This window comes from Macaca nemestrina, chromosome 1 (assembly GCF_043159975.1).
Source record: "Macaca nemestrina isolate mMacNem1 chromosome 1, mMacNem.hap1, whole genome shotgun sequence".
NCBI lineage: Eukaryota > Metazoa > Chordata > Mammalia > Primates > Cercopithecidae > Macaca > Macaca nemestrina.
Window position 1 is genome coordinate 141641798 of NC_092125.1, and position 26220 is coordinate 141668017.

Here is a 26220-nt window from a genome sequence, read left to right on the forward strand (position 1 = left end):
GAGTGCAGTGGCGCAATCTTGGCTCATTGCAACCTCCACCTCCCAGGTCCAAGTGATTCTCCTGCCTCAGCCTCCCAAGTAGCTGGGATTATAGGCGCCTGCCACCATGCCCAGCAAATTTTTGTATTTTTAATAGACACAGGGTTTCACCATGTTGGCCAGGCTTGTCTCGAAGTCCTGACCTCAGGTGATCCACCTGCGTCGGCCTCCCGAAGTGCTGGGATTACAGGCGTGAACCACCGCTCCCGGCCAGTATTTTACATTTTAAAAACTTTTTATCTTAAAAATTTCAAATATATACAAAAATAGAATAACTCTCAACAATTGCCAATTTATGGTGAATCTTGTTTTATCACTTTCTGTCATCCACTGGATTGTTTTGAAGGAAACCCAGATATTTAATTTCATCCATACATATTCCAGTATGTACCTCTAAGTTAAGAACCGTCAGAAGATCTCAAGCAGGAAACTGATGCTTAGGTCATTTAGAAAGGCTACTCTGAAAATGGTGTGAAGGTTGCATTGCTGGGGAAATACCCAAGAGTAAAATATACATGATATTTGTGGTTTTTTTTTTTTTTTAAGTTTATTGAGTACCTAAGATATGGCTGGTATATAGTGGACAAATTGTCTTGTCTTTAAGGCCTTTACAGCCTAGTGCAAAGTTTCTCAATCTCAGTTCAGTCAGTGTTTGGGCTGGAATACCCTTTGTAGTTGGGGGGCTGCCTGTGTGTTACAGGATGTTAAGCAGCATCCCTGGTCTCTACCCACTGCATGCTAGTAACAACACCCTCCCACCACCAGCCCAGTTGTAACCATTCACAATGTCTCTAGACGTTTCCAAATGTCCCCTGGAATAAAAATCACCCACCACGTGAGACACGCTGGTCTAGTGGCAGGATATAGATAAGTGAACAGGCAGTTGCAATGAATATCATAAATATTGAAAGAATCCAGAGAAAGGGTTCAGTTACTGTGACGTCAAGTTAGTAAAAACTCTATCTTAAATGGGGCCTGTACAAAGACCTCCTGAGTCTCCAGGAGGAATCTTCCTCTCCCTATTCTTCCCTTTGCCAAATGCCAATAGATGTGGGTACCAGTGGGATGCCTTGCTTCACTGTGGGCCCACTCCATCCTGTGGTGCCTAGTACCAAATTGAACACTAAAGGCCAAAAACTGTGGTCAGTTACTCATGCATAACCCCAGAAATATCCCATTTATGAAAACCATGCTGAACAATCTGAGGAGGGGAATTTTGGTTCTAGAGACCAAAATTTGCTCAGAGTATATGAAAAGATTTAATTCAGAACGTTGATTATAGTTTGTCCTTTCTGTAAAGAAATCTTTATTGTTACAATTCTCTTTACAGCAATAGCAAAGATTCCTTTCATACAATCTTATCCTTAAACCAAAAGTAAATATTGTTACGTCCACTCTTTTCCTCTCAGCATGCCAACTCGATGATAGGGTTCCGGTGGAGATCAAGCCATTTTAGTTATACTCGGGGGTTCTTAGGGATTCAGGAAGAGAAAAGTTCAAGGAGAGAGTCCTTTAACCTCAGTTCTGCAGCCTGTGCTTGTTACTGTTTGTGCACAGAAATCACGAAGGGACTTCACCCAGGGGAAATGAAAAATAACTGTTTCTGTTTAGCTCTGTGAGAAGGCCCCTATTTGGGGTGGGGGTAAAGGATTAGATCATAACAGAAATCCATTAAGAATTTTAAAACAATGCCATCCATCACACAGGCCTTACTATAAAACCTAAACTCTTACATGTGAGGTCTCCTTAGGAGAGAGTCATAATTTTTCAACCGCTTGGGGATTCTGAGTGAGAAAGTTTAACCATGGGTGGTTGATTGGATGGAATTATTCCCAGAAGTGTGTATATTTCTTACATGATGCATACTGTAGCAACCTTTAAATGCCTTTGGACTTAGTTCAGGGAATCAAATACTACTTCTTGAAAGTAGAAGTTTGTGGCTAGATACCCTTCCTTCGTAGAGTTCTTGGGAGTTTAAAATGAGACAATGTAAGTGAAGGCCGAAGGCTTTTTGTCTATTGCAAAACACCATACAGATGTACAAATGTAAGGCATCATTATTCTTATTGATGCCAATGAGGCTGATGGGACCCAGCTCCCGGGGTAGTGCCTTCTGTAGTTAGCATAATTAGTGTGTGTTCTGCATACTGAATTAGATTTTCTTAAAAACATACAATCATTTTTATTTTCTTAGTAATTGTATTTAAGTATAACTTTTGCATATATCCTCATTCGAGGGCCACTATGTTGCACAACTCCAGGGGGCACCATTCCATTGTGGTGGCTCTGATTCATCCGGTAGCATTCCTTCCCCTAGAGCCAGACATTGATAACTCATGTGGCCAGAATGTTGACCCACCCATCGGAGATGGTTAATCCTGAGAATTTACAGTTCTGTTTTCTTTTCCCCTGTCTAGCTTCTTTATTTTTGTAGACATCAATTCAGATGCTGCTTGTTTGGGTCAAATTTTCCCAAGTTCTTTTTGCTTCACTGTGAATTCAGACACAAGGTGTGTGTTCCTTCTGTAGTGAATGAAAATGGAGATGAAAAGAGAGGTGCTAAGCATGTATCACTTTTAAACTCCAAAGAGTAAAGTCAAGGTCTGTAGCAGGACTCAGCACACTTTTTCTGTAAGGGACCAGATAGTGATTATTTTTTATTTGTGGCTCATGCAATCCCTGTCTCAATGACTCAACGCTGCTGTTACAGCGAAAGCAGCCATAGACAGTATGTAAATGAGCATAGCTGTGTCCAGGTATAGCTTCATTTATGGAGTCAATTTGAATTTCATATAATTTTCACATGTCATGAAATAACCTTTTTTGATTTTTAAAAAATCATTTCAAAATACAAAATCTGTTCTTAGCTCACAGGCCATACAAAAATAGGTGGTGGACCATAATATCCCAACTGCTGGTCTCAGCCTCACTGCTGAAGATAATGAGTAACTGTGCACAAATAGTTGCTTCATCAGTGCTTCCCCAGCTAGGGACAGAGCTACGCTCACCAGTCATTTAGCCTGCTAGGCAGAACTCTGGAATTCTGATTCAACTTCTGCCCTGATGCTTTCCAGCTGTGACCTTGGGCTCTAGTCACACGATATCAGAGTCTCAGGCTGCTTATTTCCAAAACAGTGATACAAAATTTTTTTCTGCCTTCCTCATGGCACTGGTGCGAACCGCATGTGAACATCTTCATAGTCTGATTGCTGGTTTCCTCTGTGACCTCCATTTGCAAAAAGTACATTCACATTTTAATCATCCTTCACCAAACATTTCTGGAAGACCTATTCTATGCCAGTCTGAGCCCTTGGGGATATACAGATGACTGGGAACCAGACCTTGCCCTCACAGCAAAAAAAAAAAAAAAAGAGAGAGAGAGCAAGGGAAAGAGAGAGAAAAAAAAACTAGGAGTTATTGTGGCCCAAGTGTAACAGAGGAGGGATGGAATGAGCAAGGGTGAGAGAGACTAGCTCTGCTGGGATGGAGATGGAGCAGTGGGAGACTCAGCAAAGGTCCCCCAGAGAAAATGCCAACAAAGCAGATCTGGGGAGGAGGGTATCTCAGGATAACTTGCAAAGCATGATGACACGGAGCAGCATAGAGAATTTGGGGAGCTTAAATTACTAAGTATGGGAAGCCCACCATGGGTGAAGGACTCCATCAGGAAAGGAGGCTGGAGAGAGAGGATAGAGAAGGAAGGGAGAACTTTGTGTGCCATGTTAAAGAGTTTGGATTTTTTTTCCCTATAAAGGAAGGAGAGTTATCAAGGGATTTAGTCAGGGTTATAACATGATCAGCTCTGGGCTCTGGAATATTCACTCTGGTGGCAAATGTGGAGGAGGAAATAATTGGGGGGAGGGTAGTGGTGGAGACAAGGGGGCCTCTGTGATAATCCTGATGAGCAATGAAGGGGAGTTAAACTATAGGATAATAGCATTAAGAATAGAAGAACAAAGTACTTTTACAAAATGTGTATATTAAATTAAAAGAATATTTTGAAAGCTGAGCACAGTGGCTCACGCCTATAATCCCTCGGCCTTTGGGGGTTGAGGCAGGTGGATTGCTTGATCCCAGGAGTTAGAGACCAGCCAGGGCAACGTGGTGAAATCCTGTCTTTACAAGAAATATAAAAATTAGCTGGTGTGGTGGCACACGCTTGTACTTCCAGCTACTTGGGAGGCTAAAGTGGAAGGATTGCCTGGGAGGCAGAGGCTGCACTGAGCTGAGGGCGCCACTGCCCTCCAGCCTGAGCAACAAAGTGAGACCCTCAAAAATATATATATAAATGTATTTTGAAAGCAGAATAATATTATAGACTACACTGGAAAGGCATGGTATTTAAAGGTATTGGATTTTTTCGTAAGTAAATAAAAAGATATACACAGACACGCATACACAAATTGTCAGACCCAAATTCCCTAAGTTTAGGTGTTTGCCTTCAAATTTTCTTCAAATTGGAGAGCCTATACAATTGATGTTGACAAAGTACAATGCTTAAAATTTCTGGGTAACTCATTATAGTTTTGGTATCTAAAGAGGATCATTGACCGAGCTTTCTCAAAGTATTTATTAACAAATGGAAAAGTGTCAGTTTCTGCTGAGACTTTGATGACCCTTTGCTTAAATTTTGGTTCTCCATAGAATACATTTGATTTGTGTTTTTGTTTCAGAAAAACGTCCAAGCGTGAAGGAACCAAATCCAATTTCTCCACGTAAGTCTTTATGCAACTATTTCGAAATAAAACCTCCTGGGCTTTCCTAAGAATGAGTTGGTTAGTGAACATTTGCCAAACTTTGTGTTTTGATAAGGAGACTTCTGCTCTCATTCTCCCTTCCCCCTTCCCCTTTCCCCTTTTTGCTCATATTTTTTCCTTTCCTCTGTCCTTTGTTTATCCCTGCTTTCTTTTTCCCTTTCCACCTTTAACACTTTAAAATATTAATTTGTTGATCCATTGGCATGTATGGCTTGAGTGGGAAGGTAGTAACTTATTTAGAGAGATAAGTTAATGACTTGCATGCTTATGTCTGTTCTGACCTGAAAGTATTCACATACAGCCATGGAAGTGGTTTGCTTTAAGTCTTATCAACAATGTTTATCTGCTCGGAGAAGTAATGCTAAGGGAACTCATTGCTATACTTTCAAGACAATCCGTAGTGCAAGGGCTGGGGGCACCAGGAAGAGCATGTACGAATGAAAGAGAAAGCAACACCAATTGCTACAGAATGAGGACTTGGAAATTGTCTAGGCCAGTTTCATTGTTTTATGCAGAAGAAAATGCTGACCCAGAAATATTCCTGCCTCATTGGCATTGAGGCAGGACTTGAACCTGGACTTCCCAGCTGTCCACCCACAGCTCTTCTAGATAATGTTGTCTCCTGAGGAGAATTTGTGAATCTGTGCTTTTTTTCCTTTCCTAAGACTCCCAGGATTAGTCTCCATGGCTGACTCTTCACTACATGTAACAATCAGTCTGGAAAGTTCCTTTCACCAAGCGCTTCATAAACCGTTATCTTAAGTGGATTATTATTATTACTTTTTAATTATGGAACAATATGAACTCGAAGAGAGGCACATATGGACACATATCCATCTTTGGAAATTTAGAATAGTTTCACTGAAAACTTGTAATCATGCTCAATTTTTGCATCTGTGGGTATGAAAAGGCAAATCATCTTCTAATATCAGTTGTAAGGACTAGATTAAATAGGCTGAAGGCTTGGTTCAACCTCACCTCCAGGGAGTTCTTCCCACCTCTTCCTCCATCTAGTAGATCTTCATCCGTTTTACAAACTCAGGTGTTGACCCTCTGACTTCAGCAGGTGACTGAAGCTATCTGCATTTTTCAGAAGTTAAATGAACACACCAAAGAGTACAGGTCTAAAAGAGTGGGGACCAGAACTTGGGAGTTTGGATCCTTCCAGACGTGTTCTACCATGGCATACTTTCCCCGAGCCTTTGGAGTGCTGGGCTGCTCAAAGGTCACAGGAGTGTATGGCAATCTTCCATGTAAAAAAATAGCTTTCTTTACACTGCAGTGAGTTGAAAGGCAAAGGGATTTAATTTATATAGAGATCACCGGAGTTGCTTCTGACTGGAGCAGAAAGTAGAAATAGTATGATAATGGTGGGGAGATCCTGTATTTCCCACTTACATTCAAAACCCAGAGACCTTAGAAATTGTATTCTACCAAAAACTCCTCTCCCTTGGAAACCAATTTTAACTTTTTATAAGTGACTCAAAGAAGGTAGTTCTCTTAAATGAAAGGAAATGTTCTATTTCTGGGGCCTGGAATTAATTTCAAATATAAAAACCTTTGCCAAATGGAGAAACAATTGGTTCTATTTATATGTTTTGCTGATCATAAAACTGACATCACTCCCCACTGGGAGGTATTTCCGTTCCCCTCATAGAAAGATCACGGTTGGAAAAGTGTTAAAAAGTACGTTGTTTTAAATGACACAATATGAAGCTGTTAAGATTAAGAGTTTAATATGAGATCGGTGAAATGTTATAATCCACAGGAATAGTTTATTTTTACTCTATATTCTCCTTTCTTTCTGTTATCTTCCATACTTGTAAATGTTCACTAAAATGTGTGTATAAAGTATTCTAAGGTGTGTGTTTTCTGTGCAGTGTGTCATTTTTGGAGGTGTTCAGTGAATAAGCAGCAATAAGGCAGATTTTGATCATGGAAGTTCACTTTATTTTCCAAAGCATCTTAACTGAATTTTCAAGCCACCCTCCATTCAAATAGTAGGTCCTCAGAGTGAGACAATGAGATGACAGACTTAAGATTTTACAGAGTTTGCAAATCTGATTTTTTCGTTAGTTTGTTGATCAAAATAAATTGCAAACTGAGAATACCTTGAAAACCTGATCGTTTTATTTCTCCTTTGAAAAAAAAAATGGCAAGTTACAAAATACAGTGTATTTTATTAGAATCTTCATTGCATTCTCAGATTTTATTAGTGCTCAACCTTTATGACAGTGCTTGTGAAACAAATATAAAATTGCAATGTATGATGCAGACTAACCGAAAAGTTGTGTGTATCGGTTTCTCTCCTTTATAGCAATTTTCCATGGTCTGGACACCCTAACCGTGATGGGCATTGCGTTTGCAGCCTTTGTGATCGGAGCACTCCTGACAGGGGCCTTGTGGTACATCTATTCTCACACAGGTTAGTGTGACTGTTGACTATGAGTTGGTGAACAGCTTGTGTTCTTGCCACACAGTAGACACTCAGTGTTTTGTTGGACGAAATCACGAATGAAAGAGAAAGTTCATTCCTACTATTTTTACATTTACATATTTGGCCTAAATTGGGTTTTACAAAAGTATAATTTGCCATAAACAGTGGAAAGAAAAGGAATGTTTAAACTGTTTGTGCTAATTGCAATTGTGATGTTGGTGAAATTTAGCTGCTAATAAAGCTGCTTGGTTGTTAAGAGTTTAAAGTTAATGCAGACAATGTACAGAAATACAAACCATTCTGTCAAAACCAAAGATTTAAGGATAGGCATATAAATTAGAGGAGGTGAAAAAGAAAGCCAAGATTTTATTACCACACCTGCGAAGGTATTGAGCACTGTCCATCAGAGTCCTTAATCAATGACTTAAACCAGATTTTCTCAACCTTTTTTTAACCCATGCTGTGTCTTCTTTGATAAAACATTAAATTGTCATGTTTTTCTTAAAGTTAAATTTTCTAAATAGATTTCCATGAACTGAAAAAATAAAAGTGATGAAACAGAGCACTTCATCTTCAAGCTATTATCCCTCAATCTTCAAAATTCAGATGTGCCTCTCCCTACCAGTCCCAAGGTTGAAACAGAGTGGCCTGATGAGAGAACCTGTTCTGACCCCAATACAGAAAGCAGGCCAGCAAAGGGAGTCTTCAGTGCCATGGAGAAAGAGCAAAAGGATTGCCCTGCTATTGCTTCTTTCTTAGTTTCTTTACAACTATGGGAAGGAGTGACATGCATTTTGAGGCACTCTAGAGAACTAGTTGGTCTTGTTCTTGTTTGTTCTTGGATCCTTGTGGTTTTACACTGTGAACCTAGGTAAACTGTGCTAGATTGATCCATCAGAGGCAAGTGGCAGGCCCAGCTTCTCTGTTTAGAATTTCATTAATTGGGCCGGGCGCGGTGGCTCAAGCCTGTAATCCCAGCACTTTGGGAGGCCGAGGCGGGTGGATCACAAGGTCAGGAGATCGAGACTATCCTGGCTAACATGGTGAAACCCCGTCTCTACTAAAAATACAAAAAACTAGCCGGGCGTGGTGGCGGGCGCCTGTAGTCTCAGCTACTTGGGAGGCTGAGGCGGGAGAATGGCGTGAACCCGGGAGGCGGAGCTTGCAGTGAGCCGAGATCATGCCACTGCACTCCAGCCTGGGAGACACAGCGAGACTCCATCTCAAAAAAAAAAAAAAAAAAAAAAAAAGAATTTCATTAATTGTCCATTAAACCAATGAATGCCATGATCTTTGGCTTCCCCTTGGGCCAAGCTGAAAGGATGGCTGATTTAAAGGGGAAGGAAGTACCTACCGAAAGATATTTTGAAGAGTCATATCTTTACCCTGTTGATTGCTAGACAAAACCTCAAGTTGTTGAGAATAAAAGCATGACACAGTGATCCTCGGGTAGTTAAAAGTGTCAGATTCTTTTTCATCAGAATTTTCACTTTAAATACCACATGTCCTGACTGAGGTATTTTAGATTATGCCAGAAGGAGAGGAATGGACTCATCATGCCTAGCATGGGACATTCACCCAAAAGTCAACATCTTGGCAAAAACGTAGGAGACTTTCTAATAGAGGGGCTTTGAGTCCTCAAATGCTTGTTTCTAGTCAGGATACTTTGAGTGAAGTATGTTTATGTGAAAGATTAAAAAATGACTCCTCATAATCCTAGCATTTTGGGAGGCCGGGACGGGAGGATCGCATGAGCCCAGGAGTTCAAGACCAGCCTGGGCAACATAGTGAAACCCTGTCTCTACAAAAACACACAAAAACTAGCATGGCATGGTAATGTACATCTCTTGTCCCAGCTGCCTGAGGTGGGAGGATCACTTGAGGTTGAGGCTGAAGTGAGCTGTGATGGCACCACTGCACTCCAGCCTGAGCAACAGAAAGAGAAGTTGTCTCAAAATAAATAAGACTCCAGTGTCATTATTCTGAGTATTATATAACCATCTGTGAATCAGTTTAGGAGCATTCTTCCTCATGAACAGTTTATAAACAGACCAGAAAGATAGAATTTAGCAGAGCAGCACTTTAGAGTAAGAATTTTGTCACAGGAATACTGACATGTTCAGATCTCAAGCTAACAGTTCTTTGCAACTTTTCCAACCTCCTGCCTGGCTGAGAGGTGCTAGGGCAGTCGGCAGCATATGTTGTCTGTTGGGAATGAGTTTGAAAGTACTCCAAAAAGACTGGGTCACCCACAGATGTTTACCATGTGCCTGCTCAGCCACTGACTGGCCTTGGTCACACAGCTGCACTCTCAAAGCTAATCTTGGGCCAGGAAGCCAGGTCCAGGCAGAATATAGGGCAACCAAATGACACTCACTACTGGAACACACCCCACTGAAATCCCCCCAGTAATCCAGACTGTTACCCACAGGCAAGCACACAAACCTGACAAAAAGCAAAGCTTGGTTGTATGGCATGTATTCATGCTCATTGAATTTGGAAGTCTGCTGTTACTGATCCTTTTTCCCCTAAGCCAGAGACTTCAGGAGGGCCTTTAAAGTACTGTTCATGTAGAAATAGGTTTGTAAGTAAATTTAAGAAAAATGAAACCAAAGACCTCCCTCCTGTGATGCTTTCCAGCAAAATGAATTACACTGATTCAGAAGGTAAAAGGTTTATAGACACTGTCATTTGGGCTTAAAATCCTTTCACATGACTTATGAGACAGCTTCAAAATTACTTTTTATTAAAAACTGTAGCCTCTGGTTCATTTTATAGATTGCTCTTGAGGAATACGAGCATCACACAAGCATGAAGAAGACTCACTTCAGTACCACATGATAGTTCTTTTCTGGAACCCCTTCAGTTTCTTACCTGGGTCAGCTAGCAGCAATTTAGATTAATAAGGAAGATTATGATGCAGTGGGCAATGGGGAGAGCTACGATACAAATACTACCTCAGTCCATTCAATTTCAACAATAATTGAAGCTGTGGAACTCACAGATCGTATATGCTGTATTTGGGGGTTCAGATAGCATCTGCCTCTGTGTGAAAAACAATCCTTAATTTGAATGACTTTCCCTTTGTTTACGCTTTCCATTCCATGTGCAGCACAGAGCACAAAACCAAGTCACAAATTTGGATTGTGGATATCTACTTACATACCTGGAATGTGTGTTAGCCTACAAAGACGGGGTTCCCGCTTTATCATAGGACAACTCTGGGCACAATAAGAGATATTCCCTTGAGGCTGGATTAATTCTGTTTGGAAAACTCCATTCCTAAAACTTACACTCTCTCCTAAGATGCTGTAGAGAGGAGGGGTGCTTGGGGGCTGAAATGGTGCTGGAACCATAGAATCTTCATGCTCCTAGGGACCCTACCTAGTTCAGGGATCCCTAAGTTCTAGTCCATGAAGTCCCTAAAATCACATGCAAAATCATAACTGATTTTTTCTTGAAGGGAGGAACAAATGCTTTTATTTTTATTTTCTAGTAAAACATTTTAGCTTTATTAAAGTAGTACATGCAAGTAGCTTAAAGGTTGAAATAATCCTACAAGACTTGTTATGAAAAAAATCAAACCCCTACTGCCCCACCTTCTTAACTCACTCCCCAGAGCATTCTTTTTGACACTTAGCTCATCCTTTTGGATGTTAATACATACTTCAAAATACCACGAGTATATTGCTGCTTTTTGACTTTGCAGGTTTAGACCTTTTTTGTAGACCCCCTGTTATGGAAAATGTCCCCTTCCCCCGCCATCCTCTTAATAGAAATATGCTGACATTTTGGTTAGATCAGCATTTACTGTTTACATTATTATGACTACCTAAATGCTAATCACAGTTAACTCATGTATAATATCCTGCATGACTTTTAATTTTCCCTAGAATTATTATCTTTCCCCACCCTACCCCATTAGCTTAATTTTCTTTTCTTTTCTTTTTTTTTTTTTTGAGATGGAGTCTTACTCTGTCACCCAGGCTGGAGTGCAGTGGCGCAATCTTGGCTCACTGCAAGCTCCGCCTCCCAGGTTCACGCCATTCTCCTGCCTCAGTCATTAGCTTAATTTTCTGTATATTTATCATTATTTCTTCTGCTGACCCTGCCAGCTGTCTCAATCTCCTTTTAATACATTGAGACATATGGAATGTTCTACTGATTCCTTTTCTTCAGCTCTTTCCTGGAGCCTCTGACTTGCTCCTATCTGAACCAGTTCCCTCCATTTCTGGACGCTGCTGTCTTCCTATGATCTTCTTCACTACCATTCTGTGCATTCCGTTCGCTTCTCTTTTGAGTTGTGGATGTCCTGTGTCATGTATCTCCTGCCTTTCTTGTTCCTGGTTTAAAGTGTACATAGGAGGCAAATGTTTTTCACACCTTGCATGTCTGAAAATATCCTCGTTTAACAGAAACACCTGGTAGATAGTTTGGCAGGGTATAGAATGTTAGATTATAGACACTTTTTCCTTTGGACTTTTGAAAGCCCTCCTCATTGTCTTCTAGCTCTGAGGATTGCTGTTGAGAAGTTCAGAGCTGTGCAGATTCCTGATCCCTTTTGCATATGACCTGTTTTTCTTTCTGGAAGAAATTTTACAGTGATATCTCTTGAGTTAGATGTATCTTCATACGTTGTGCTGGTCAATAATTGGGCCCTTTCAGTTTAGAAACTCCTGTCTTTCGGCGCTAAGAGTTTTTAAAATGATTTATTTTTTTTCTCACCCCCTTTTTTCTGTTTTCTCTCATTTTAGAAATCATTTTATTTATTTGAAAGTTGAACCTCTTGTCCTTTAATTTTCCTTTCTTCCCTGTTTTCCATCTTTCTACTTTCTTTATTTTCTGGGAGTTTTTCTCATCTTTATCTTTCAGTTATCTACTGAGTTTTTAATACTGGCTTCAAATTGTTTAATTCCAATAACTTTTTTCCTATGAATTTCTTTTCCTTAAAAAAAAAAAGGTTCTATTCTTGTTTCATGGGTACAGTATCATCTGAGAATATTAATATAGGATTATTTAAGAATAAGGAAATGCTAAACTGTGGGTGCGACGTATTGATTGTGAACTTCCTTAGGGTGATCTGACTGGGCCATGTTATTGATGAACCCCTGATATCTCATCATCAGATCTTTCCTCTTTAGCTCATCAGGCTTCCATAAAATATGTTTTTCTGTTTCCTACTTGAAAGGTATAGGACTGGCTGTTGAAAGACCTTTATAATGGGCATTGATTAAAATAGACTGACATGGCAACAAATGATATTTGGCAAATAGACACCAGAAAGCAAATATCCAGACTTCCTGCCCAGGGTATAGTCCTGGCACTTTTCCCAAATGCAAATAATCAAGCGCATGGCAACTTCTACAGGAGACAAATTTGTTACATAGTTACAGTCAGGACAGGAACCCTACTTTCTTGATTCAGAGTTTCACTGTTGCTAGATGAGGCAAGGCCATCTTGCATCTCTTTTTAGGCTGAGCAAAAGAAGCCCAGGTGAGCCAAAATATGTATTAACATATATTTGCTGAGTCCCCCCCTTTTGAATGTGGTACTGTTGCCCTCAAATGTGCCTGGTGTTGATCATTCCTGGAACCTTCAGTTTCCTCCTCTTAAGAGAGTAAACTTCCCCTCTTCTTCCTGGATTAGGAAGGGCAGATCTCAGCGCAGTGGAGTGAGGGAGGAAATGCAGAAAACTATTCTGCTTCTCATGTAGTTCAGCCAACCCCTCTTGCTTATAGCCATATATTCAAGAGAGGTTTCCAGAGGTGCCTAATGCCACCATTCCCTTAGTTTTTTAAGGGTTCGGTGACATAAATTGGTTGTTTCTCAGTTTTTCCCACTGTTGGCTTAGGTTTCAGCTCTCTTGAGTCTGCCAAGTCAGTTGCCACTCACTCATTTCCTCACCAGCTTCCAATATTTTATTGTTGTTATCTTTGCTTTTGTTATCTTTGTTCTCATGTGTTTATGCCTTTAAAAATCCATTTACTGTCATTGTGGTAAGATTTGGGAAAGGAATGCAAGTCAGTGACTTTAAATGCACTATCTCTATGCAAAGTCGTACCCTTGCTTTTTGTTTGTTTGTTTGTTTGTTTTTTGTTTTAAATCAGTTTCGTAAAGGGAGTCCTTGGAAAATTATTAGTCTGCATCAACATTTCCTTTTTATATAGCGAGAAAATTGAGCCCAGAGAACTGATGTGACCAGCTCCAAGTTACACAGGCACAGCAGTCAGGACTGGAACCTTGCTTTCTTGATTCAGAGTTCACTCTTCTTGTCTCTTGCTATTGTGTTATTACAAATTCAAAGGTCATGTAGCCATAATCTTTTTATCTTCCTTCTGCTTATTAGATAATAAACATTAATTAGCAAGTATTTTAGTTTTTCTTTTTGCCTCTGTTTAGTATCAGCTAAATTTTTTTGGTTTGTTCACTCATTTATTCGTTCTTTCACTCACTTATTCAATGGATTTTTTAAGCTGTTGTTAAATGCCAACACTATTCTAGGCACTGGTAAAATAGCCATGAGCAACACAAAGTCCTTGCTGTCGTGGAGTTCCCATATATTCAGAGGAAGAGAATAACCAAACAGACTGATTATAAGCAGATTGGCTCGAGCAGAAACCCAGCTACAGGCACACATGCCAACCTTTAGGAAAGCAATGACCTGATGCACTCTGTCAGAAAAATGGAGAACTGACAAGGGAAGTCTCACTGGAGAAGGAAGAAGTGTTTCTAAGCTGAAGAATTAAGTTTTCTATTAACCTCTCATGGAAACTGAGGGGAGGGTGGGAAGAAGGGGGAAAGGTATGAATGGCCAGATGCTCTGGGAGGTACTTTGTTTTTTGAGAGAAAAAGACACACAAACAGACACCAGGAAAGCAGAAGGCATTCATCTTAACCTCTGTGTTTAATGGTTTTATAAAATAATGATATGAGCATTTGAGTGAAAAGAGAGTGGAGCCTGCCTTCTTCATAGTCACATTGGGATTTCCATCTGTTCCAGCTGCATCTGTCTGATCCCTGGGACTTGGTCTCTTGCCTCCTACCTTATCACACCTTAGCCTATCTTCTTGCTGTTTCTCTTTTCATTGGGCTACGCTTGGGAACCTGGAGAAACCGCAGGCCTCTGAACACATTGGCACCTCTAGAGCTGCTCCTAAAGAAAACCTCTTACCTGACTCGGGTGGACTTTTGGGTATGCGCTTGACTTTTGCTTTAAGAACACATGGTGTGTTCTGTGGAGGGCTGTTGAAAACTGCCCGATGAGTTGGGACGGGCACACCTAATTCAAAACCTCAGCATTTTATTATGCTGTGTGAAACAGTGTTCCTTCCACTCTTAGATTTTTTTTTTCTGCTTACACATCAGAGCAGCCTTAAAGTTGAAAAAGCTTTTATTGCGCATTTCTTGTTTTAAGTACGCTCACCCTGATAACCCTGTGAAGTAGCGATTATCTCTTTGTTGACTAAAGGGAAACACAACTAACACACCTGCTGAGGTAGCAAGTCTAGCCATTGAACAAACCACAGCTTCAAGTCCAGTTTCTGACTCGGGTTGTAATGATAGCTATGGGGAACAGCCTTCCTCCTCCACCTGGCTTTTCTTCTTCTTCTTAGTTATTATCAGACTTTGCATCCTATTCAGGGGCCACAGAGGCAAGGAAGATACCACAGAAAACCAAAGTCTGTATACAAACAGGTTGGCCACACTGCAGGAATATAGAAAGAAAGTAGTAGGCAGGACACGGTGAAAAACTTTAATTCTTGATATAGTCTTTTCCCCGTGACTTCTAACAACATCTAACTCACCCCTCCTGGAGAATTTTGCTGCAAAAGAAGAGGCTTTCGCTTGGAGACTGGGGAGGAATGAAATTTGAAAATGATAAAAAGTGATTGAAGACTTCTCTAAATTAAAGGTAGTATCATTCACTCTGCTTAAAGAGTGAGCTTGTGAATTAATTACAGTTAGGATATCAAGAAACTGAGACATTAATTAATACAAAATTGCATGCAACACATAGACCTAGAAGAAAATATCTTTGTTTTCTTTCTAGCATCAAGGAATATTAAATCTAAAGTACCCCCAGGTATATGGTTTTCAATCCTATGCTTAAATATCTCCTGAGAAGGAGATTCTATAAATTCCCTCTATAACTAACCAATCCTCATAATCAGCAAGTTCTTTTCTGACCTAAATCCCTATTCCTGCCATTTAAACTCATTTCCTCATGTTCTGCCCTCCAGGGAGATAAAGAACAGCTGTCTGCTCCTCTTTGTAATAATCCTCATGGACAGTGTTTGCAATAGTCTCCTTTGCCCTAAATACCAAGCTGCGCCTCACCTTTCTTTTTAACTCTTCTGTTGTTTCCCCACAGAGTCCTCCAGTGCTATTCACATCTTTCCTGAATAGTTTCTTCCCCAGGACCTGCCATGGTGAAAGACTTAGAAATAAGAATCCAGTTGTAATATAGATGCCAAAGAGGTAGCAGGAAGTCAGATCTGGACAACTCCATGCCATGCTAAAGAAATAAAACATTCTCCATTAAGAAATGGTTTTTTTTTTTTTTTTGGTGTGGGTTTCGTTTTTTTTTTTTTTTTTCTGCTTCTATTTTTCTATTTTTCTTTTTTTCCCCCTGTAGAGACAGGTCTCTCTATGTTGCCTAGGTTGGAGTGCAGAGGCTCTTCACAGGCGAGATCATAGCTCACTGCAGTCTCTAACTCCTGGCCTCAGGAGATCCTCCCCCTTCAGCCTCCTGAGTAGCTGGCACTGTAAGTGACAGCACCTGGCTTTTTCTATTTCTTAAGGCATCTCTGGCAGTATCTAGGCCCAGCCATAGCTAACTGTGAGATGAGCGGAATTAATGCTTAGTATCCTTATCCTTAGTGTACCCTCCTCCTTGAGAGTATGTCAGACACCAAATTCCTCTCTCCCCTACTCACTCTCCCTCCTCTCAAATCTCTGTTCCCTCAGTGTGGTTTGAGATTTTAGGAGGAAAGCATGAAGACTGAATACATTTCCTCTGCTGGCCAAGTTTGATATTTATTTACGAGCAAGGCGCCCTCCTTGATTTTCTTAGATGTGTTAATTGGGCCTAGTCTGCTTAGCCACGAGGTCCTCCCTGCCCATTTCCTTTAGGAGCAGCCTGGTTATATTTGTCACCCAAGGGATGTTTTAGAGAAAGTTAGTGCTCTACAAAATCAGAGACCACTGCAGTGGAGAGCAGACAGCCAAAACACCCATCTCAGAAAACCCGGGGGTCTCTGTTGGCCCATTAAGTAGAAGCACCTGCACATTCAACTTTCTTCCTCATGGTGAATTTTTCTGTAGCATCACTTCCATTTGACAGTGAAAAAACTTTTTCTTAATTCTGTCAAAAGGTAAGAGTTTTTTGTTTGTTTGTTTTGTTTTTTTGAGATGGAGTCTCACTCTGTCACCAGGCTGGAGTGCAGTGGCGTGATCTTGGCTCACTGCAAGCTCCGCCTCCTGGGTTCACGCCATTTTCCTGTCTCAGCCTCCCAAGTAGCTGGGACGACAGGTGCCCACCACCCCACCTGGCTAATTTTTTGTATATTTAGTGGAGACGGGGTTTCACTGTGGTCTCGATCTCCTGACCTCATGATCCGCCCGCCTCGGCCTCCCAAAGTGCTGGGATTACAGGCGTGAGCCACCACACCCAGCCGGTAAGAGTTATTTTTAAAACATGGTTATATTGAGAAACCTTGCATCTTACATGTGAAAATAGCCACAGAAGTGGAAAGGATGGTCTGAAGAGGGGACTTTCAATATTTCCCAGCAGATTCTCAGATTCACCTTGGCCCATTATTGGATCAAAGTCAATATAATATTGGGTTAACTTGACTTATCCAGCTGGTGAGATGTATCCTGCAGTCTCGAGTGCAGAGGCTTCTTTGTTTGTTTGGGGTTTTGTTCTGGAGTGTTTTGCATCACCAGAACAAGAGTTTCCAAAGCTCGGGAAGTTGAAGGTCTCTTTAATAGGCACTGATGAAAATAAACTGACATGGCAACAAATTATATTTGGCAAATACACGTCGGAAAGCAGATATTCAGGCTTCCTGGGCAGGGCATAGTCCTGGCACTTTTCCTGAATGTGAATAATCAAGCACAGGGCAACTCCTGGAGGAGCAAACTTGCTCCCTGTTGCTAGATGAAGCAAGGCCTTCTTACTTTTTTACCTGCTATTGGGCTGAGCAGACAAAGCCCAGGTGAGCCAAAGAAGAAAAAGATGGAGTTGCCTCCTGCTTTTCAGATGTATCCTTATTTAAATAGGAAAATGTAAGTTTAAAATGTGGTTCATGCATAGCCACCTTAGTCCTTCTAATTGATTATGTGAGGATCTAGCTGGGTATGGACCAACATGTGGTTTGTAAGGGAGTCGAATTCGTAAAGCATATCTAGAGTTGTTTGGGTCTCTGGAGGTTTTTTGTTTTTGTTTTGACATCAGGATAGTTAAGAGATTTGATTCCCTTCTAGAAATAAAGCTTCTACTCTGGGGAAAGTGAATTTTTGGCAGAAAGTTATTGCCATGGGGGCAAATTTCCCCACCCTTAGTTATACACACACACGAAGAGTAGAGGGCAGTGCTGGGGAGCGTCCAAAACATAGGTTTCCAAAAAAGTCAAAAGCAGTGTTTCAGCTGGGCATGGTGAAATCACGCCTGTAATCCCAGCACTTTGGAAGGCCGAGGTGGGCAGATCATGAGGTCAGGAGATCGATACCATCCTGGCTAACACAGTGAAATCCTGTCTCTACTAAAAATACCAAAAATTAGCCAGGCATAGTGGCACGTGCCTGTAGTCCCAGCTACTCGGGAGGCTGAGACAGGAGAATTGCTTGAACCTGGGAGGTGGAGGTTGCAGTGAGCCAAGATCACGCCACTGCATTTCAGCCTGGGGGACAGAGCGAGACTCCATCTCAAAAAAAAAAAAAAAAAAAAAAAAAAAAGGGCAGTGTTTCTCCGCTTCTCAGGAATATTGACCCCAGTCCCCTATCCATCCCGCCAATCCCAGAAGAAAAGATAATTAGAGGAAGTGCAACAAGGGCCAAACTTACAACAAGCACATAAATACTTTGAGGTTGATGCAAAAGTGTGTATAACTGTGTGGTTCATGAAAGGGGTGACAGGAAAAGCTGTAACCAGACCCAGGGACATGAGCCAGTTCTACATTTTGCAGAACTGCTTTTTTCACAGAGGCTTTTGAGGGGCCCCAGAAAGAGAATGGAAGTAATGGGGCCAAGTTCCTGCACTGGAGGGCAGGGCCTTTCCTTGAGTGTTTTGTTTTAATGAAGCAGCTGGGAGGGTTGCTTATCTCCGGCTGATAGATGTGTATTTCAGCATGACAGGAAAGAGGAGGCTCATTCATCAACAGGCCTGGCCCTCTGGGGTTTCCCACATTGAAGGAGGGGATGCTGCTTACAAGAAGTTTATGAAGCTTATGCTCTGACTTTTCAAAGTAAATGCAGTGTTTTTTATTGGAGAGCCCTGATCACTTTTCCCTACCTAGAGCCATTTTTTGAGGGTTGCACTGAGGCCAGTTTTGCCGAAGAGAAGACTAACTCTAGGGCCTTTTGCACTGTTAAATGCAAACCATGTGTGTGACTTGAGGTTTCCTTCCTCTCCAAAGCACTGCACATTTGGCACGATGAATGGCTTTAACTAAAATGCAGTGGGGTGTGTAATGAAAAGTGGGATGCTTAAAGTGTTAGGAGATACTCACACTGCACCCCACAGGGAACCTCAGTGGGGAAGAGAGGCCATTCGCTGGCAACTGCAGTCCCCATTTGCAAACAGCTAAACCCCTTCCCCAAAAGGTTTTTCCAATAGCAGCTGTCCCCCACCCCAATTTCTCAGGTAATTTATCTGTTTGGCACACAAGGCTCTCTCTACTGTAGCTAGGACAAAGTCTATATTTCACTCGTTTTTAACAAGTGCATTCAGAACAAGGCTCCCAAACTTCCAAGGTTCTCTTAACTACAATTGAAAGGTCACACCCTCCAAATCCTACAATATCTTAATGAGAGAAGACGGACAGTGTTTCCTGAATACAGGTGCTGGTCAGTTGCCAGTTCACACAGACCAAGTGGTGGTGTTTTTATCAAAGGTTGCAGACCCTGAAATTCAGGGACTTTGTCATCAACTGTCAGAGGTCTTAGCCACTAGAGCTGCCTGTCAGTCAGCTGTCTTCTTTTTCCTATTCATGATGTTTTAAAAATAAAACAACAAATAGCAAAACCTTGTTTTAGAAGGTATTCCAGCCATCTAGGATCTAGTCTAGTTGCTTCTGTCCCTGGTTGAGAAAAACATCGGTTAAAATGGCAAATGCGGACTAAATGGTCTTTTCAGGAATGCACATACATAATATGCGTCTTTCTCTGACTCTACCTTTTCTTTATTAACTGCAGGGGAGACCGCAGGAAGGCAGCAAGTCCCCACCTCTCCGCCAGCCTCGGAAAACAGCAGTGCTGCCCACAGCATCGGCAGCACGCAGAGCACGCCTTGCTCCAGCAGCAGCACGGCCTAGCCCAACCCAGCCCGGCCCAGCCCAGCTCAGCTACTGCCAAGGGCAGGACCAATGACTGAGCCTCATGTCCAGACTCAGAGGGCTGGATTTTGGTTCCCTTGTAAAGACAGAATGAATTTCAGTATAAAGATCACCCGTTGTATTCACCCCACACCCAGGGCTAATATAAACATGACCCTGGGCTTCTGTACCACACTAGAATTCATGTGAGAAAGCTAAAATGGTGGTCTTCTCCACCAGCCCCTCACAGGCTTGGGGGTTTTCAATGTGAAACACATGCCAGTTTTTAAAATGCTGCTTTGTCCAGGTGAGAACATATAATTTGGGGCCCTGAGTTTTACCCAGACTCAAGGAGTTGGTAAAGGGTTAATAGCCAGATAGTAGAACCAGTGAGGAGATGCGGCCAAAGATTCTTTATATCTGAACCAAGATGTAAAACAAGAAATGGCTTTGAGGCTTTCTAAGCGTTCCTCCTGTCTAATTCGCACCTTCGTCTGGATGCACGCTCCTGACTTTGCTGCCACACCCTGTGGGGTCTGATGTGTCCCTTGATGGGTGCTGCCCTCAGGGACTGCACCCTGACAAGTGTCAAGGCAACATTCCTTTCTTATGCCCTGGGCCAAAACCAATGCTAATGACCTTATCTGCTTCCTGTTTCTTCCCATACTTGCATACACCACTGCAAAATGTCTTAATGCAAATGTTGTATTTCTTACAAGCCTACAGAAATTGAAAACGACCAAAATCAGGAACCACAGATTTGTGCCCATTCCTAATATTTTCTTCTGACAAATTAATGTATAAATTGAGGTGAAATTCAGTTATAAAATCAAGGAGAAATTTGCACAGTGATATATTTCTATGTGTATGCAAGTACAAGTATATAATATGTCATCTGGCACATTCATTTTCTCAGCTGGAGAAAATTTGAAAATGTCCTTATGCTTTTAGAGTTGCAACTTATTCTTAAGTATATTTGCTAGGGTGAGTGTTTCCACTCAAAACATGTCAACTTAAAAAAAAAAAAAATAGGCCCTTTTATAAAAACCAAACTCTAGCAAGATGCAAATGTATGGCAAATCCTGTTGGTCTCCAGTTGGTTATCCGAATAGTGTTGCCAATTCCACCAAGACAGTGCTGAGATTGGAAAAGGGCACGTATTTGGATTGCCTTACTTCTCTTGCCTTAAATATATCCCAAACTCAAAAAGGGCTTGAGGGGAATTTCATTAAATGGAATAATAAGATGCCACTTTGCAGCTAAAATAAGCTCAGTGATACCTCTATGTTAAAAAAAAAAAAAAAAAAAAGCGAGAGAGAATGCCAGAGGGAAATTATCATGCTAAATTATTTTACTGCTGAAGATAGCTTCATTGCAAATTATTCTTTTTCCAGAATTCCCCCAAACAACTTAGAATTCCATAAGTAGAACAAGTTAGATTCTGCCCCCAAAATATTCTTAAGCAAATCCCACTGCCCTTAAAATAAGGAAGTTATGCCTGGTTGTCTGTGAATGGAACCTCAGTAGGAAATGCTGATGAAGCTTAAAACCTTAGGGCAATGTCTACACGGGAAACAAGTATGTGGAAATTGACAATCATTTTTACCAAATCGTTGAGTAATAATCTGACTAACCTAATAGATATAGACATTCAATAAGGAAAATTTTAACCAAAACAGATTACTTTAGGGCTGAGATTTCCAGGCTATCTACATTGATCTACTGAAAAGTTTCCAGATTTCCATATACAAAGGAAGAAGACATGAGTTTAGAGAATTTTTTTCCTTTAATTTTTTTTTTTTAACAAAAGGGTATCAGAGTAGAGGACCTAGATTACGCTACCTGTGTTTGAAAATAATGCGCTTTGCCTAACCTTCAGTGGAATGTATTGTTTTAGCATATTCTATGTATAAAAAAGTTTAAAGATGTCTTCAAAGAAGACTAGAGTCTTTAAGTCACTTATAGCTATATTTTACTACAAAATCTGTGTATAAAGATATATTTAAGTGTTTTAGATAAATTTAAGTTACTCCATATGAAATGTTTAATTTCAGCTACTGTGAATTCTTTTGATCAGTCCTTTGCTTTTTTAAAAAACCCTTTCCATCTTGTTAAAAAGAAAATTAGCTATTAGGAGATATTAAAAGATCGATGTCTTAGAAGGGCAGAGTTAAAACCTTCTGTAATATATTTAAATATATATTTTTAAGAGAGATGCTACATTGCCAATGATTTTATAAATAATTTAAAATTAATTTACAAATTTATAGATGCAAACCAAAAGATTTTTTTAAAAGAGAGAGAGAGGAAAAAAATCACCTTTTATTTGTTTGGGTCTCATTGTCAGAAGTATTCTCCAGATCAAGAAATCTGTGTCAATAAAACCTAATCTCATATTGGGAGAGTGAATGTTGTTAAGTATTTCTGAAATGTTTCTAAAAAATGAACATTAAAAAAATAAGGTATTTTCTCCCTAGCTTCTCATTGCAGTATTTCTAATTGCTTCACACTTTACAGTTTTAATACAAAGTACAAGCTCTACTTTTATAACATGTTCTACAAGTTTCTTTAAAAGTATTGTTGTATTTCAGCTGAACTCTTCTATCTGCAGTCTTTTGTTATTTCTGCAGGCTACACCCTTAATTTGCAGAGGCCATTTTGTTTTGTTTGTCTGATGCTGAAGCTGTTGTTGAAATGCCCTAAACTCCAAGGCAGATTGTCTGTATAATACGCTATAGCTTTTCACCATGTGGTGTTTACCAGCTGTTACTCTGTATTTTAAAAAGCCAGAGATTTCTTCTGTCTAAACTGTTTCTATAGCATTTTCTAAACAAAAAAAAAAAATGGTTTTTTCCTTATCTTGGAATAAGATTGTAAATCCATTTCTTGCGTGTGTTCTTAGTGGGCATGATTGTGTGTGTGTGTGGGGTGCTCACACGCGTGCCAGTCTTTTTGTACTGTAACTACCTCATGGTTCGAATGATTGTACTGCTGGTTGTGTTAACAGAGCACATTTTGTTGGGTGAATCCTATGTGATTTTTTTCATGTTTGTTTTATCTGGGGTGGTTCATGAAACTGACAGATGTTTTTCTAAAAAGGACTATTATCAGTTTCCAAATACAATACTTCTCTCTTCTGGTTTTTCCTGAATGAGCCTGATTTTGTTGCTGGTTTTTATCATCTATGAGGGTAAAAAGAGTACCCTTAAAATCCCTGTGGCCAGTTTGAACACCCCTATTGTATTCTTTTCTCTGTTCAGTGTGTCAGCTATTTTGTGAAGATGCTTAGATGTATAGTTTTGATAACCACAGTTTTAAGTCTTTTATCTGTGCATAATAAAAAGATATATATCAATTATTAATATGTGTCTTGTCTTGTCATCATTAAATTCTACCCTCAGGCTGATGTAACTTTTTTCACTGTGACTTTCTTCTGAATGTATTGTCTGCTCCAACTGTGTTGATGAGGAAGAGGGAGGAGAAAGGCTGAGGTGCAGAGCAGAGGGAAGGGCGTACGGACTATAAGAAGAGTGCAGCGGGAGCTGTCGCTCTTCTCAGAGAAACGTGGCAGGGGACTTGGAAGTGGGTGTCTAGCCCTGGAAACCATTCTTGGGCCTTCTGTCAATCTCCCAGAGTCAAAGAAAGAAAAATAATACGTGTTTAAGGTCTACTATTTTTAGCCCCTTCAAATACCCCAGTACTGCTTCCAGCATTCCATATCTCCAGATGGTACCACCGTCTTCCAGTTGTCCAAGCCAGAAACCTGGGAATTTACAGCCTCTTTGGCTCCCCTCTAACCAAATCAATAAGTCCAAGTGTTATTCTACCTCTAAAATGTCTCTTTCTTCAAACCACTGACTTATTCCTACTCCGGCTGTTGTTGCACACTGCTCAAGGGCCATTGTCTCTTGAGTCATTGCAGCAGCCTCCTAACTAGTATGCCAACTTTCCATTTTGCTCCCTTCAATTCTTTCTCCACCATGCAGCCAAAGTAATCCTAAAAAGACTCCATTTTGAGGCCTTTAAGTAATTCCCCAATTTGCCTTCAGGCTAAAGTGCAGATTCCTAAGCGTGGTTCCGAGGAGGCTAATCTGCCTGCCTTCCCAGCTACTTCTCTCACCTCTCCAGAGCTCAGTTCTATTTGGCATCCTCACCCCCAGACAAATTTGTAATGAAAAAAGTTCTCGTTCAATATCAAATATTACATTACAGCATTGAATATGCATTTATAGACCACACTCCCCTTTTGAGATTTTTAATGACTTAGATGATTTGGCGTCAAGGCCAGCAGCCCATCCCTCACATTTTACACAGGTGGGTACCCTCAGAGCAGGAATAGCGTTGAGCTGCATTTCACAGCTACGGTGCCCCGTGCAACCAGCTCCTCTTAGGATATGTGGGAGGAATTGGCAGGTCAATGAATTTTGTTTGCCATCAAACTCTCCTTGTGTCTACTGGAGGAAAAACCTGGGTGATTAATAAATGGGCTTCAGAGAGTCTGTGAAGTGGCCGGAATTGCATGTAGGATTTTATTGCAGATGTGTCTCGGCTGTTGTTTTTGGTGGGAGTCCATAGGCTTTTTGTAAGAAAAAATTATCTTTCTTGTTCAAACAATATATACGTATAAAATGAATGCAAAGAATACAGACATGCAGCAATGAAAAGGCCTCTGTAATCCTCCAACTTGAATATAAGAATACCGATTTAGTGTATGTGTTCCCGGATGTTTCCTTAATTCATATCAACATGTCCGTGTCATTAAATAAGATTAGATTATGGCCCAGCGCAGTTTCTCATGCCTGTAATCCCAGTGCTTTGGGAGACCAAGGTGGACAGATCACTTGAGGTAAGGAGTTCGAGACCAGCCTGGCGAACATAGTGGAACCCTGTCTCTACTAATAATACAAAAATTAGCGGGTTGGGGTGGCATGTATCTGTAATCCCAGCTACTCAGAAGGCTGAGGCAGGAGAATCTTTGAACCCAGGAGGTGGAGGTTGCAGTGAGCTGAGATCATGCCACCGCACTCCAGCCTGGGTGACAGAGGAAGGCCCTGTCAAAAAAGAAGATTGGATTATAACAGTTGTGACTTGCTTTTTTCTTTTTTTTTTTTTTTTTGAGACAGGGTCTCACTCTGTCACCCAAAGCTAATTTTTATATTTTTAGTAGAGATGGGGTTTTACCATGTTGGCCAGGCTGGTCTTGAACTCCTGACTTCAAGTGATCCACCCACCTCCACCTCCCAAAGTGCTGAGATTACAGGCATGTGAGCCACCACGCCCAGTCTGTGACTTGCTTTTTTCATATGGCATATCTTTCTCAGGCCTCCTGAGATGAATGCTAATCATCATCATTTTCTTATTAGGCTTACCTTAAATTGCCCAAATGAAAACATGGTTTTCATAGGAAGTGAAATACAAAGATATTTGTTAACGCTAGCCTTCTTCCTACTCCCTCCAGTCACTTACCTAGAGGAGCTGCTGATGTTAACAGCCTTTTTTCTTTTTTTTTTTTTTTTTTTTTTTGAGACGGAGTCTTGCTCTGTCACCCAGGCTGGAGTGCAGTGGCCGGATCTCAGCTCACTGCAAGCTTCTCCTCTCGGGTTCACACCATTCTCCTGCCTCAGCCGAGAATAGCTGGAACTACAGGCACCCGCCACCTCGCCCGGCTAGTTTTTTGTATTTTTTAGTAGAGATGGGGTTTCACCGTGTTAGCCAGGATGGTCTCGATCTCCTGACCTCGTGATCCGCCCGTCTCGGCCTCCCAAAGTGCTAGGATTACAGGCTTGAGCCACTGCGCCCGGCCAACAGCCTTTTTTCAAACTCAAACATATTGAAACGTGTTCATGAATATAGAAGTTTTTGTTTCGCTTACTAAAAATGGGATCACAATATACATACTCTGCAACTTGCCTTTTTCACTTAACATGGACCTCCTGTAGATGATTAGATATGGAACAAATTTCATGATTTTTGGTGGCTGCATGATATTTTTTACAATGAATTCAGATAATGCACTAGTAATGGACATTTTAGTTTTTTGCCAAGATATTCTGCTGTAGTTAATATCCTTATCTATTATGTTCTCACACTCCAATGCTTTAAAGAGAAAAAAAAAAAGTGACAATTATAAAGCGGAAAAAGAGGAACTGACAAATTCATCATCACAGTAGGATATTTTAACATATCACTCTCAGAAGTTGACAAGTCAAAAATATTCGGATATGGAAGATTTGAACAATGTAATTAAGCTTGATTTAAGATTCATACATAGAATCCTGTGTCCCCCAATTTGAGAATTTTGTATATACCACTCCTGGAACTATAATGGCATTCTCAGCAAATACCACAAAATTTAATCATACTGATCAGGTTACCTAATCACAATACAAATAGTTTAAAAATGAATACGAAAGTAATTTTTAAATATTCAATACATTTAGGAATTTAAAAA

The 26220-nt window shown here is 40.6% G+C and overlaps 1 protein-coding gene across 3 annotated transcripts in view; it reads left to right on the forward strand.

Moving 5' to 3' along the window:
- The window catches only part of LOC105485380 (transforming growth factor beta receptor 3), a 206646-nt gene extending 183515 nt beyond the window's left edge, over positions 1–23131 (forward strand). For all 3 annotated transcript variants that reach the window (XM_011747676.3, XM_011747675.3, XM_011747678.3), the window contains 3 exons: positions 4713–4754; positions 7114–7221; positions 19651–23131. In XM_011747676.3, the coding sequence (XP_011745978.1) occupies positions 4713–4754; positions 7114–7221; positions 19651–19769 (269 nt within the window). In that variant the 3' untranslated portion in view covers positions 19770–23131. The remainder of the gene's footprint in view (positions 1–4712; positions 4755–7113; positions 7222–19650) is intronic.
- The last annotated feature ends 3089 nt before the right edge of the window (positions 23132–26220 follow it).